Source organism: Camelus bactrianus, chromosome 1 (genome assembly GCF_048773025.1).
Source record: "Camelus bactrianus isolate YW-2024 breed Bactrian camel chromosome 1, ASM4877302v1, whole genome shotgun sequence".
NCBI lineage: Eukaryota > Metazoa > Chordata > Mammalia > Artiodactyla > Camelidae > Camelus > Camelus bactrianus.
This window is the reverse complement of record NC_133539.1, coordinates 5,559,803-5,575,071: the sequence shown is the minus strand read 5'-3', so window position 1 is coordinate 5,575,071 and position 15,269 is coordinate 5,559,803. Positions and strand designations below refer to the sequence as shown.

At 36.2% G+C, this 15,269-nt stretch overlaps 1 protein-coding gene across 3 annotated transcripts in view; it reads right to left on the bottom strand.

Annotated features, from left to right (window-relative positions):
- Window positions 1-15,269, bottom strand: part of BRWD1 (bromodomain and WD repeat domain containing 1) — a 106,714-nt gene that overhangs the window by 7,833 nt on the left and 83,612 nt on the right. For 2 of the 3 annotated variants that reach the window (XM_074353790.1, XM_074353861.1), the window contains exons 38-41: window positions 10,078-10,307; window positions 8,735-8,902; window positions 6,024-6,920; window positions 1,661-5,151 (exon numbers count right to left, since the gene is read on the bottom strand). In XM_074353790.1, the coding sequence (XP_074209891.1) occupies window positions 3,989-5,151; window positions 6,024-6,920; window positions 8,735-8,902; window positions 10,078-10,307 (2,458 nt within the window). In that variant the 3' untranslated portion in view covers window positions 1,661-3,988. Of the gene's footprint in view, window positions 1-1,660; window positions 5,152-6,023; window positions 6,921-8,734; window positions 8,903-10,077; window positions 10,308-15,269 lie in introns of those variants that run through there. The other variant, XM_074353727.1, reaches the window with a different exon arrangement.

The following is a 15,269-nucleotide window of genomic DNA, read 5'->3' as shown; positions in this document are numbered from 1 at the left end:
ACTTCTCTTAAAATGTGAGAAAAGAATACACAGCCCTCACCAACACCGTTTACAGTTCAATCCTTTCCATTAAATGCACAATTTGTGCTACAAGTAGGATGAGCATTTACTAATCTAGTTGGACCGGGTTTTTCTATGTTTCATTTTTCCCTACCTTTGACAAATTTATTCGGTTTGCTCTGCATGTTCCGAAATACTAGAGGTTAAGAGATCGTCTTATTGTTAGTTGCAAATTTCTTAGGGTTTCTGCTTTACTGTTCCCTGATACCCACAACAGAATGAGAGATGTAACTAAATAATGAACAGATGGAAAGCTCTTCTATAATGAAGGTGCTTGTCACCATACTAAAAAAACTGAACTACAATTTCCATATAATGTACCAACTAAAGGAGCTGGTGACAACTACAAGATAACTGATAAATATATTAACTTAGTATCAATGAAAAGAATGAGATGGCATTTCAGCTATAAAAAAAGGCAAGGCAAAAAGACCTTTTCTAGCCATTTAAATACTACTTGAAAAGTCAAAACAACTGAGTAGAAAGGAAAACCAAAAATATTGTATGTACCTTTAGCAATGTTCTTGAAACCTCTCAATTTTTTCAGGTGACACAATCAAACTCAATTTGTACAGACAGAAGGGATTAACAAAATCCTTTCATTTTAGTTTTTAATATCATACAGTGAAGTTAATAAATTCTGTGTTCTGATTATTCTAAAGGAAAAAAGGCTAGAAGAGGGACAGGGAATGTAGTATAGGCCCAACGTTATTCTAAGTTAAGAATTTTTATTTAAGAGGTCATCAACCAATGGGGTGTGAAGGATTTGGTTATGTGTCTTACTCTTATTTTTGGACAGTAGTACCTTCAGATGGCATTTTTACTGGTTTATGTCTCCTTTCCCCATTTGCACTTCTAGGTTTTAAAGTGCCTCTTCCTAAAACATAAGTTCTTTCCCCCCTGCCTCTTTTTCTTACCATAAAACTTTCTTTTGTAGGTACAACTCTTCAACTATCTAGAAGTAACTTTTGTGTTGTAACTTAGAAGCTGTAAATGCCTTATCATTCTTTCAAAGGAGTACTAAATTTACAAAAGGTTTAATCAGATTTTCCCCTAAAATAAAAAAGGGAGAATAATTACCCTAGGAATTATATGAAAATGGGATAAACTCTTCCTTTTATTCAGAAGTTACTATACACTGTCAGTATACCCTTTTTAAATAAGCAGGAAATGAAGGAAAAAAAGAGCTTTTAAAAATCTCACTTACTTTTCTAAATGTTTGAAATCTTTTTGTCTTAATACGCTTGGTAAAATTAGTCTTTCAAAGGAATCAGAAGTCAAACCTAAATACACCTCAAACCTTTTAACCATAAATGAATAAAATCATAGGACTTTGGACATACACAACCACAGTAGTCTTTTTTTTTTTTTTTTTTTTTTTTTTTTCAGATACACCATTAAATTACTTCAAGTGCAATGGAAAGTACAGCACTTACTTCTGGATCAGTTCACATTTAACCTGTAACCTTTTGTCTTTTTTCACAAGAAAAACACAACTGACCCCAAACACATTAAAGTACATCTGTGCATTACATCCCTGCTCATTTCGCATAAGGAGAAATAGAAAAAAAAAAAGTCAAACATGTTCTAGTGCTCAATGTAAACATTTTGAACTATTAATTATTTATTAATTTTCCTTAAAGGTACTTAGGAGTGTGTGTCACATATTCAAAGTTAACCCTTAGGAATAGCACCATGACCAAAAAAACCCATAAAAATGATTCCCTCTATAATCCCCTAGTTTTACTTCAGAACTTGAGAAGCTACCAACGTCAACCATGCTTTCAAAGTCACCAGGCCAATTCTCATTTTTTTTCGGATGAAACCAAAACACTGCTTCTACATACTAGGGTCTAACCATTTTGGACAAAATGAAAAATTAGGAATTGGTTGACTAGCCAATCAATTCAGTTAATTCAGTCCAAAAGATAAGAACAGTTCTATTGATGAAGCCTAAATTGTCAAAGTATCATTTCACCAAACAAAAGAACTCATGTGTTTATGAATATATTCCCTATTTATTTATGGATTTTTTTGGTACCCTTTTGCAGATGATGGTAAACATGGAGTTATAACCCTGAGAATAGATATAAAACAGAAGCTTAAGAAGAGTTAAAATAAATTAATAGCTATGACATCTATCACCATTTCTTAAAATTAGGGAAGTAAAGCCCATTCCATTATTTTTTTCAGGTCAACAGTCAAGGATGAATTCCCTGACTCAATCTGTCAACAGCACAGTTAACACGAGCTTTTAGAAGAAAAGCATCATAGTTCTGAAGTGGTGATAGCTCTCTGAACAACCAAAAGAGAGGTGGGTACCCCACCTATCTCAGCTGGTAACGTCTAAGGACATCCTTCCCCTTACACCAGAGTAGAAAGAGAAAGGACTTTCTACCCTGTTAAATGGAATAGATAACTAAAAAGTAACAACACTTAAGCACATTCTAACACTGATACCAGAGTCTGATGCTTTTCCATATCTGCCACCTGAAGGATACACAGGAGAAAAGGGTTAGTTTTGTCTGAACCCAAATACAGTTAGGGCCAATAAATAACAAAGGATAGGGGTACTGTAACATACCCCTCAGCTACAAAATACGTAAACCACTTGAATCAAGTCCATCTTCAGGCACAAACAAGCTAGGAATGGCCACCTACACTGTCTGGAGTAGCACAACCTATCAAGTAAAAATATTTGGCTCAAAAATAAGTGTACGATGGTATCTGATGATGTGGTCAAAGTTCTGCTTTAAATGGATTCGAAAATTATTTTCCCACAATACAGAACAATTTCTTAGATTTAAATTAGAGGTCACTAATAAAGATACTTAGTTGCACCAGCAAAGAATGCCTGGGATTGCACATGGCAGCAGTAAACTAAAAGAGACGGAGAATGAATTAAACTATTTTCCTATATAAAAGAGATTTGCAATTGCACTCTTTCAACAAAACTCAACTCTACAATTTCAATAGAGATGGGGGAAACTACATGTAATTTAAATACTTCTAGCCCTGTACACACTATTGAAGAACACACTTACACCTAAGTCTAAGGCACACGAACTCCTCTATTTCACAGAGTGAGACTACGGAAGACCAAGATTTTGGTTAAATCTCGTACATGGAAACCAGGAGATCTGAGAAAGGCATTTATATAGCATTTTGTTAGTGCACAATTTAAAAGAAAATGCTGCCACTATAGTCTGGCCTTAAAGGTTTAAAATATACAATCAAAACATTAAAAAAAATAATTTACCGGCACTTTATAAATTCAAGTTTATAAAATAAAATGGATATTTTCCTTAAAAATAAACAAAAAGAGGAAGACCCAACAGGATTTGGAAAGAAAACTGGAAACGATTTCAATGAAAATGACCAAATCTGGTATAATGCATTCTACTCAAGTAGCCAGGGAAAGAAAAGAAGTGGTAGGTACCTTGCCTACTGATCATGGTTCCACCTCCCATGACTGTTACGTCAGTATGCACATAGTATTTATGACGACTCTGTAAACATAGGTCACATGGAGTTTACACTACAACAGGGCTGGGATTAGAAACTACCACCTCTTGACGAACTCAGAAAATAACTGTATGACACTTGCTACCATGAAAGTAATGCTCACTGGCTTTGAGAACCAGGATGTCTAGTGTTTAACATACTTCAAACCCCTGCTCTATGTAGTTAAATACTGTCAAAGTAGATCTGCCCCCAAAGTGAAGCGTATTTTGGCACCCGTGCTGAATGCTGCTACAAAGGCAAGTGCAAATAAAATAACAGTCATGATTTAGTCACATTCGTAACTTTTCATAGAAAAATATAAATATATTCCCTGAATTGTAGGACAAAAAGTAATTTCAACAGCCAGCATTCACTATAAATTCCAGTCCATTCCCTCCTTAAATGAACTGGTTTTCCCTCAAGGTCATAAGGTGCAATCATCAAAATCTAACACATTTTCTAAGCCTCTATCATCATCCCCATCATGGTATCTCACGGTCCTTCTACCCTGATTTCTCGTCTTTATCTTTGAACGTCGAAGAACTCTTTTAGACTTTGCATAGTCCAAATCCTCCCAGTCATTATCATCCACAGTTAACCTAGGACGTTTGCTTTGTCTTTGTCGTCTCACAGTTTTAGATATGTTAGCTGTAAAAGTTTTACCTTTTCTAACTACTTTTGCTTTTCCTTTCGTTTTCCTCTTTTTGGTTTTTGTATCATCAGTACAGTCAGCCTCTGATTCAGTCGCAGACCCCAAATCTGAATCAGATTTGGGACCAGTGTCAGGTCCACACTTTGAACTCCCTGTTGTTTCAGAAGCTTTCACATTTTCCAATTCAGGACGTAGTCTCTTCCTTTTTACTTCTGACTCGGCTGCTTCCTGTGAACCACGCATCACTTTTGTCTTACTGAAAGGAGCCTTCCCATAGGTCCTGAGTCTTCTGCCATTCCACCTGCGCAGCCCGTAATTCAGTTCCTCTTCAAAGTTATTCTCTGCAGTAGCTTTCTGCACCAAAGTCGACTCAGAAGAACATTTTCTACCAACCTCACCCTCTGGAATATGGCTTTTTGAATCTTCCTCTGAAGACCCAATCAAGGAATTCTCTGTTTTAGAAGGTGCAACATTTGTTTTGTGACTACCTGTATGCTTGTTCTTGTGTCCTGAACTCAGCATACCTTCAGAGTCTGAGTCTCCGTTTAAAGACTGGCTAATACTTTTTGTGCTACCTCGTGAGTTGGCCTCCAGGGGACTCCCTTCACAGGCATACTGTTCATTTGGCACTTCACAGCTTACCTCTCCCTCAGAATCACTCACTGTCTTCTTAGCTGTGGTACATGCAAAACGGAGGGCCTTCTTCCTTCCATTTTTGCTGCTAGTACACACATTTTCTAAACTGACATCTTCCACATCACTCATTAGCTTAATCTTACTAGCGGCGGTGGTTGCACATCTTCGAGGAACTCTTAGGAGACCCGTTTTGGCTTTTGATGATTTCTTAACCACCTTTGAATTGCTGTCTGAGTCACTGGAACAGACCCTTTTCCTGGAAACTTTTCTGCTTTGTCCATGGTCTTGTGATGTAGAATCTAAAAATTAGCAAATATTAAGGAATTAAATGTTCAGTATTTTATACAACTTAAATTTGGGATTCTAACTTGGAAGGAGGATGGCAGTGAATGGGCTGGGCTTTTAATACTTCACAACAGTGACTTCTTCAGCCTCAGCAAGTGCAATACAGCCCATCAACAGCATCCCATGCCTTTCTAGCTGCATAAGCACTTGACACGCAAATACTTTACTTACACGAACACAACTAAGCTCTCTTACCACTGCACTAAGGTCTGCAAACTACTCATTCTCAGCCTCCCTGCACCTTGTTAATTTTGCAAGTTCCATCACATGCTGCTTTTAATCCTAGCTTTAGAGGCCTCCTGCTCTTTAATATTTTTCAGTCTCCATTTACCAGGATAATTCAGCAAGTTAACTGTGCTCCAGAGTTATTATCAGTAAAATGGACAATGATAGAAATAGTACTTACGTCATATAAGATATGAAGACTAAACCAGTTAATGAACGTAAAGCATTTAGAAAAACTTCCTGATAAGAGAAACAGGTCAGTAACACATTCCTTTCAACCTATCTTTTCTTTGCTCTTCTCAAACTGTTATCACCATAGCTTATAAATGTGTGTCACCTTTGCTTTTCTTAAACCCACAGCCAATACAGTATCTCCATACCAATACAAGAAGTGAAATCTTTAATAAAAAAAAGCTATGGCCAAGGCTGCTTGTTACATGAGCAAAACTAAATGCACACACAGAAAAGACTAATGGAGGATGTATGAGTGGAGAGAAAACAGGTGGCAAAGTTTCATGGGGGAAAAACAATGTATTATGCTACAGAGAAGGGAGGACAGTGAGAATAAATCAGTGAACTGAGGTTAAATGTTTTGAATTACCTTTCATAAGACTGTCTGGTTTTTCTTTTGTTTGTTTGTCATCATCCGAATCCAAGTCAGTTTCAGACACATGATCTGAGAAACACTGGGACCCAGCAACAGGTTCATGCTTCAAATTCCCTGAACTCAGGTTCATTTCCATTTTATGACATCTACCGTCTTCTCCATCTTGTTCTTCAGAGTCCTCTGAATCGCTGAAGATCTTTGCTTTTTTAAGGAAAGTAGCATTTTTGCGGCCTGCGTTGTACTTCCTACCACCATATTTTCTTGGTTCAAAATCTGCTTCCTCCTCTTTGTCTGAGTCGCTTTCTGCCTTAAGTTTCTGCCCAGATGCTGATGGGCCAGCAGCTCTGTTACATCCGTTATCGGAATCATCACTTCTAGAGTCTTCCTCAGAAGACTCTATTTTAAGAAACTTTGCTTTAGAAGCAGCTGGAGTATGGGACTTGTAACCATTAGCATGCCAATTTTTCCGAGCTACCCGCAAACTGCTTTCTGACTCTGAATCTCCATTTTCAGTATTCTGGGCAGCATGAGAACTGGAAAATGGTAATGTTTGATTATGATCTTTTAGCTCCTCTTCTTCAAGTTCTGACTTTAAGCTGTGATCATCCTCGGAATTATGTAATAACTTTTTTCTAGCTACAGCAGAAGCGTTGCGGTGAGGCAGCTTACGGCCAGAACAGACACTTTCAGAGCTAGAATTCTCCTCTACATCACTCATCAGCTTTATCTTATTGGCAGCCACAGCAGCACACTTTCGTAGCACTTTCCGATTATTTCCAGCTCTGGCTTTTAGACTTTCACCAGTCTCCAAAGAATTGTTATCAGAGTCACTTAAATAGACTCTCTTTCGAGTGGCTTTTCTGCCACATCCATTTTCTAAAGAAACTGGACCTAGAAATAAAGTAAGGGTAAGATTAGAAAGATCTTCCTCATTTCAACATTTTAAATGATTTATTATTTTAATGCAGCTGTTCCTTAGTGTTTAATGCCAAAACAGATTACCTTTCTAAATTTAAAAAGTCTAAAGGACAGAACAGAAATAGCCTAGAAATAAACCCACACATATGTGGTCAATCAATTTATGACAAAGAAGCCAAGAATATAAAACGGGGAAAGGACAGTCTTTTCAGTAAATGGTGCTGGGAAACTAGACAGCCACACACAAAGGAATGAAACTAGACCACTGTCTTACACCATACACAAAAATTAACTGAATTAAAGAATTTACAACCTGAAACCATAAAACTAGAAGAAAACATAGGCAGAAAGATCCCTGACATCAGTCTTGGCAATGATTTTTTTTAGATCTGACTGCAAAAGCAGAAGTAAACAAGTGGAACTATATCAAACTAAAAAGCCCCTGCACAACAAAGAAAATCATCAATAAAATGAAATGGCAACTTACTAAATGGGAGATGTCTGCAAATTATGTATCTGATAAGTGGTTAATATCCAAAATACATGGAGAACTCATACAACTGAACAGCAGCGAAGAAAAATCCAATTAAAAAGTAGGCAGAGGATCTGAATGGGCATTTTTCCAAAGAAGACATACAGATGGCCAACAGGAACATGAAAAGATGCTCAACCTCACCACAGAAATGCAAATCAAAACCACTATGAGCTATCACCTCACACCTGTTAGAACAGCTATTGTAAGAAAACAAATAACAAGTGTTGGTGAGGATTTGAAAGAAAAGAGAACCTTTGTGCACTGCTGGTGGGAATGTAAACTGGTATAGCCACTATGGAAAAGTCTGGAGGTTCCTCAAAAAATTAACAAAAGCAGCATAATATGATCCAATAATTCCACTTGTAGTTTTTTATCCAAAGAAAATAAAAACATGAATTTGAAAAGATGTACGCATCCCCATGTTCACTGTAGCATGATTTACAACAGCCAAGATACAGAAACAACTTAAGTGTCCACTGACGGATGGATGGATAGAGAAGATGTGATATGTGTGTATATAAAGGCATATAAACATGTGTAAACACACATATACTCATGTGTGTATACATACATATACGTGTGTGTGTGTGTATACACACACACACGCACAAACATACACAATGGAATACTATTCGGCCATTTGAAAAAAAAAAAATGGAATCCTGCCATTTGTGACAACATGGATGGACCTTGAGGGCATTATGCTATGTGAAATAAGTCAGAGAGAAAAACAGTACGACATGATTTCATTTATATGTGGAATCTACAGAAACAAAACAAAGTAAAACAAAAAACAAGCTCATAGATTCAGAGAACAGACTGGTGGTTGCTAGGGCAGATAGGGAGTGGGTACAAACTTCCAGTTACAAAATAAGTAAGTCATGGACATATAATGTACAGCATGGCAAGTATAGTTAATAATACTGTATTGCATATTTGAAAGTTGCTAAGAGTAAATCTTAAGGCTTCACAAGAAAAAGAAAAAAGAAAAAATTTCTGTAACTATTCATGGTGATGCATGGTAAAAAGACATTGTGGTAATCATTTTGTAATGTACACAAATATCAAATCATTATGCTGTACACTTAAAATTAATAAAACGTTTTACGTCAATTACACCTCAAAAAAAAAAAAAAAGCCTAAAAGACATGTAATCATATGTAGATGCATTAAGTCAATAAACCAGCCAATATTTAGCTTTTGGATTCTCTTGATATACATTCCTCTGAAGTACCCCTGAGCCTCTTCTTACCCATTTTCCTTTGAGCCGCTCTGGTTCTGGTCACCCTGAGATTATTGCTCCTGGCCAGCCCACTACGTAAGGAGGATTCACGAGCTCTTGAACTCGCTTTGCTTCCCTCTGAACTATTTGAAGCTGAAGATGACGAAGAGGTACCTAAGGAATCTTCCATTTCACTTTCTAAGAAAAATAAAGCATCAATAGCTCATTACATATATTCTCCTATCTTTACACACATGAGCAGTTGTTTTGGAACAACAGACTAAAAGCAGACTCTTAAAATACTTAGAAGAAGAGAATATTGTTTTAATTGTTTCAAAGAACAGTGGATAACATTTTAGTATTAAGAAGTACACAATCAGCAACTGAAATCGTTTGTTCTCTTGTTGTCTGCAAGTAACATATTAATACTGGTTTGGATTCAGAAAATATAATTTATATATTTTATAAACAAGCTTTCATTAAGATTTTAATTAGCCCTGCTACCTACTTTCTTCTCTTAGAAATAGGTACTTCCTACAGAAAAAAACACAATCATTTCAAGTCCAGTATTTCAAAGAAGAAAGTGGCTGTGTTAGAGGGCTATCGGTCACCAAACTGCTTCTTCCTCTGAAACTGCTCCTACTGTAGTCTACTTCCCAGGTGTTGACTATTTTTCCAGATTCTTCCCCTTCCCTGCGCATCACTGTCAAATTAATCAGTCTTCCTGAAACAGAATTTGTCACGTGATTCCCTAACAAAGGACCCTATTAAGTAACCCAAACTCTTCTGCAAGTCTTGCCGATTTCTAAAATGTGGCTGCAATTCTACCTGTTTGATCCTATTTTAAATCACAACAGTAATTATTACACTATCACAAGTTACCAAGATAGCTCAGAGCAATACAGAAATACGTACACACCGTGGCCTCATTCACACAAAGGGCCAGCATCAGCTATATTATCAAATGGCAATAAAACAAATGGAATTACATTTTAGAATAAAATTCCAGAATTTACTAGGTCATTAGCTTTAAGCTTATATGATTACCATGTCCTTTTTTTATTTAAAGAAATTTTAAATTGTCAAATTTTGCACCCAAGTATGATATTTATATCACATTATTTAAAATTTGAAAGCTTCAAATTTGCTTAAAATTCAAATTTGCTTAAATGGCTGCACCATTTGCAAAGAACAGTATTTATCAAACATAATCTAATTTTCCCTATTTGTTACCTAAGTATCTTCTGTTCAATTTTAAGTTCCTCAAATGTCAAGGCAATGTCTTATTTACTCTTTCCTCAAAACCGAAAGTTACTAATAATGTTACACACTTGAGTGCCAAAAAGCTGAACACATAACGTTCCATTTCTCACCAGATAGTGAAGACCCATTTGTTATTCGAGTGACAGGTCTATTTCTTCTCATTCTTTCTGATGATCCTGCTGAATCTGAAGAGTCCCCAGAAGTAACACCCGAAGAGACACTAGCACTTGTCTTGTGGCTTGCAGAGTAAGCCGCCCTACTTGAGGCAGACTGAGTAGGAGAACCTACCAACTCAGGAGTTACCTTTGCCTGAGATTTTAACCGCTTCTGTTTGATATTTCTGGTCAAAGAAAGGAAAGATAAAACAGTACTTAATAAAACAAAGAGATGGCTAAATAACAGTGTGTTATGACTCAATCTGAGAATAGCTTTATGATCGAGACAGGAAGTATTCATCATTCACACCTTCTTCTAGCATGGATTACTATCCTCTTACTTTCAATTTTACATCATTTTATTCCAAATCAGAGTAATGAACAAATGATCCAAGGAACAGAGTTACAGAAAATCGTACTGAATACCTTAGGTTCTATGGGTTAAATGCTAAGGGGAGCCAACATTTATGTGATACAGGCATTCATTCATATTACAAATTTGAGTCTCAATATGACACAACATTTCCCTCTAGGCTCCTATTTATATGCTCACAAAAACAGCATAAAATTAGAAGGAGAAATGAACAAAGCCTGAACAGAAAGAATGAGAGGCAAAAAAAAACATCAGAGCAAGCTGTATTTTTTTCCTGAGACCAATCTGTTTACGTCTAAGGGCCAATTCACAAGTTTGGCCCCTGAGCCATGGATTATGGTCAAAGAGAGTGGAAGTTTAAGAAAATCTTTGGTTTTAAGTTACAGATCTGGGTAATATTTATATTTTTTAAGATAATCCTATTTTCCTTTAAAGCAAAAAGATAAAAGAGCTTTTAGGAGTACCTAAGGCATCTGAGCTTAAAGATAACTACAATTAATCAACTACCCTTCAATTTTAAAAAGATGACAATTCTTTTAAGCAGTAACCATTTATCACAGTCAAGAAAATTCAAGCTTCCATATATAATAAGACCATTTTTAAAGACAAGTAGTCTTCTAATTTCCATGTATTAAATCCAATCTGCCTGTTACAAATGGTAGGGGGGAGGGGGTACAGAAACGACTACAAAGTGTTCTATCTTGATTTCCTCCCTTTATTAAAAAAGACAAAAAAAGACAATCCAAGCTTGTAATGTCAAAATTTTAACTTCTGTTAATATCAACTTGAGGGTAATACAAAAAGAAATAACTACATGCTTATACTTATCATAAACTGGATTTTTTAACAGTAGACAAGGTGGTAATTCCTTTTTATCCTATGGCATTCTGAACTGTGAAGATTCTTTGTTGGTTCAAAAAGAAAGAGTTTTTTAAAAATAATTAAGCAAAAACTTTAAAAACTCATGTAACAACACACAACTCAAATTGAGTCACTTTATAAAATAAATGACCCATACTCTTCAAAAACATCAATCAAGAAGACAAAGCTTCAAAACTCTAGATTAAAAAGGACTAAAGAGACATTGAAACTAAATGCAATGCATGATCTTAAACTGGATCTATGACATAAGAAAAAAACAAGCAACCCAATCTAAAAATGGGCAAAAGACTTAAAACAAGCAATTCTCCAAGGAAGAAATACAAATGATCAATAGGCACATGAAAAAATGCTCAATATCACTAATTACCAGAGAAATGTAAATCAAAACTACAATGAGGTATCACCTCACACCAGTCAGAATGGCCATCATTCAAAAATCCACAAATGACAAATGCTGGAGAGGCTGTGAGGAAAAGGGAACCCTCCTACACTGCTGGTGGGGATGCAGTTTGGTGCAGCCACTGTGGAAAACAGTATGGAGATTCCTCAAAAGACTAGGAATAGACTTACCATATGACCCAGGAATCCCACTCCTGGGCATATATCCAGAAGGAACCCTACTTCAAAATAACACCTGCACCCCAATGTTCATAGCAGCACTATTTGCAATAGCCAAGACATGGAAACAGCCTAAATGTCCATCAACGGATGACTGGATAAAGAAGATGTGGTATATTTATACAATGGAATACTATTCAGCCACAAAAAACGACAACATAACGCCATTTGCAGCAACATGGATGTCCCTGGAGAATGTCATTCTAAGTGAAATAAGCCAGAAAAAGAAAGAAAAATACCATATGAGATCGCTCATATGTGGAATCTAAAAAAAAAACCCAAAAAACAAAAAAAACATAAATACAAAACAGAAACAGACTCACAGACACAGAATACAAACTTGTAGTCGCCAAGGGGGCAGTGGGTGGGAAGAGACAGACCGGGAGTTCAAAATTTGTAGATACTGACAGGCATATGCAGAATAGATAAACAAGGTTATACTGTATTGCACAGGGAAATATATACAAGATCTTGTGGTAGCTCACAGCAAAAAAAAAATGCAACAATGAATATGTTCATGTATAACTGAAAAATTGTGCTCTACACTGGAATTTGACACAACATTGTAAAATGACTAAAACTCAATAAAAAAAAGTTAAAACAAAAAACTGGATCTAAATTGGGGGGAAAAATAGCCATTTTGGTGTGTCAACGTAGTAACACAAGTTGTAGTTGGAACCTTGTTCTTAGTAAATCCATACTAAGTACTTAGGAGTGAAAGGGGCATGACATTGGAAATATTCTCCTGAATGTTTTAAAAGGTAAAGAAAAATAGCAGAATGATAAAAGCAACAATCAAGTAAATGTAACATAATGTTAGCAACTGATGAATCCAGGTAGACTGTAACAGAGCTCTCTGAATTATTCATCAACTTTTCTATAATTCTGAAATTAGGACTCCCACAAAACTCTGTAATGTATGTACGTGAACTACAGGCTGCAAAGCAGCTGAACAGGACTAAGTCACTTACTTAATAGGTATGTTTATCTGTGTCAATGAGGCCCTGCTATCCTAAACACTGGGGGCAGGAATGTACTCAAACTTCAGCAAATTCTCTCACCCAAAAAGCAAAAGTAAAACTGGCAAAATATCCCACAAGAACCATTTCAGAACCCTAGAAAGTAATCAGAGGCATATAACAAATCTTAAAAAAATGCTGATTCAAGAAAAACTTCTGTATCTAAGTAAAAACAGTAAAGTCTCTGGCATTTTAGCTTGGTGATACTCCCAGTCACACACACCCCAATTCTGTGGCATAACAGCCTTGAGAAGCTGGCCTGATCTGGGAGCTTTGCAGAAAAGCTGCATGCCTAAGAGCAATAAAAATTGCTGCAATCCAGGAAGGCCAACAGCATCACTGCCTCAGGCTGTAATACTGGCTGGAGCAAGAAAGAGCTCAGCCAGAAATTTAAAGGAGAAATCTAGGGACTGAGACAATCACAGGAGTCTTTGAAAAGCTCCAATATCTTCCTGGGGATGTGGAAAGTCCCACATATATTCAAGGAAGACTGGAGAGAGCTCAGTTATCTACTCATCCTTGGCTGACCTTGAGACTCTCGTATCTGGTAAAATATAAGCAGAAAGTGAGGTTTGCCCCAGTTCGCACACAGACCCCTTCCAAAAAGTGTGGAAGCCCAACAGTGTTTAAGGACAAATTTGGGACTACTGTGCTATGCTGAGCCAGGGAAGACATCCAGGAAGACATGATCAAAGATGAGGGATAAAAGGAAGGAAAGAAGGAAGGGAGGGAGGGAGGGAGGAAGGGAGGAAGGAAGGAAGGAAGGAAGGAAGGAAGGAAGGAAGGAGAAAAGAAAAAAGAAAAGAAAAAAGAAAAGAAAAGAAAAAAAGAAAGAAAAGAAAGAAAAAGAGAAAAAAGAAAAAGAAAGAGAAGAAAAAGAAAAAGAAAAAGAAAAAGAAAAAGAAAAAGAAAAAGAAAAAGAAAGAAAGAGAAAAAGAAAGAGAAAAAGAAAGAGAAAAAGAAAGAGAAAAAGAAAGAGAAAAAGAAAGAGAAAAAGAAAGAGAAAAAGAAAAAGAAAAAGAAAAAGAAAAAGAAAAAGAAAAAGAAAAAGAAAAAGAAAAAGAAAAAGAAAAAGAAAAAGAAAAAGAAAAAGAAAAAAGGTTTTTAAACCAGCAGAGACTTCAGTGGCTAAAAACTGCAGGGAAGACAAACTACCGAACTGGTCCAGGCAACTCACTGAACAAACTAGCTAGCAACAACCACCATCACTGAGGGAGAAGGATCAGAATCCAGAACTGCTCTAATACGTTAACAGCAAATAGCAACAACAAAACCTGACAGAGATATTATTTTCAGAGCTGCCACATTGTTATTAAACAGGTCCAGTTTTCAATAAAAAATTATGAGACAAAGAAACAGGGAAGTCTGCCCATATACAGCAGAAAGTGCAGTTAACAGAAACTATCTTTGAGAGGATCCAGATGTTGGACTAAAGATATTTAGATATTTAAATCAACTATTTTTTAAATGTTTGAAGAACTGAAGGAAATCATATTTATAAAATTAAAGGAAAGTATGATGACAGAGAATACCAATAGAGATAGAAATTGTAAAAAAAAAAATCAAATAGAAATTCTGGAGCTGAAAAGTGTAATAACTGAAACAAATATTCACACAATGGGCCCAACAGCAAACCTGAGCTGAATAAGAATCAGTGAACTTGAGAGCAGGTCAATAAAATTTATCCAGTCTGAAGAACATAAAGGAAAAAAATGAAGAAAGCCTCAAAGGCTTTTTGGAGACTATTAAACATACAACTAAGTGTAATGGGAGCCCCAAAGGAGAAGGAAAGAGCAGAACAAAATATTTGAAGAAATAATGGCTAAAAACTACCTAAATTTGATGAAAAACATTACGCATCCACAAAGTTGGACAAATTTCAAGAAGGATAAACTCAAACAAATCCACACCTACACACATCACGGTCAGTTCCAAGATAAAGACAAAAGAAAATCTAAAAAGCAGGAAGAGAGAACCCCATATGCACAAGGGAAGGAACCTCAGTAAGATTAACAGCTGCCTGACTTCTCATCAGAAACACTGGAGGTGAGCAGTAGGAAGATGACATATTCAAAGTGCTAAAAGAAAAACACAGCCAACTAAGAATCCTATATCCAGCAAAACTGGTCTTACATAATAAAAGTGAAATTAAGACATTCCCAGATAGACAAAGGGAATTCACTGATAGCACATGTGTCTTACAAGAAATATTAAAGGACTTCAGGTTGGAAAGAAATGACACCAGAGGTAACTCA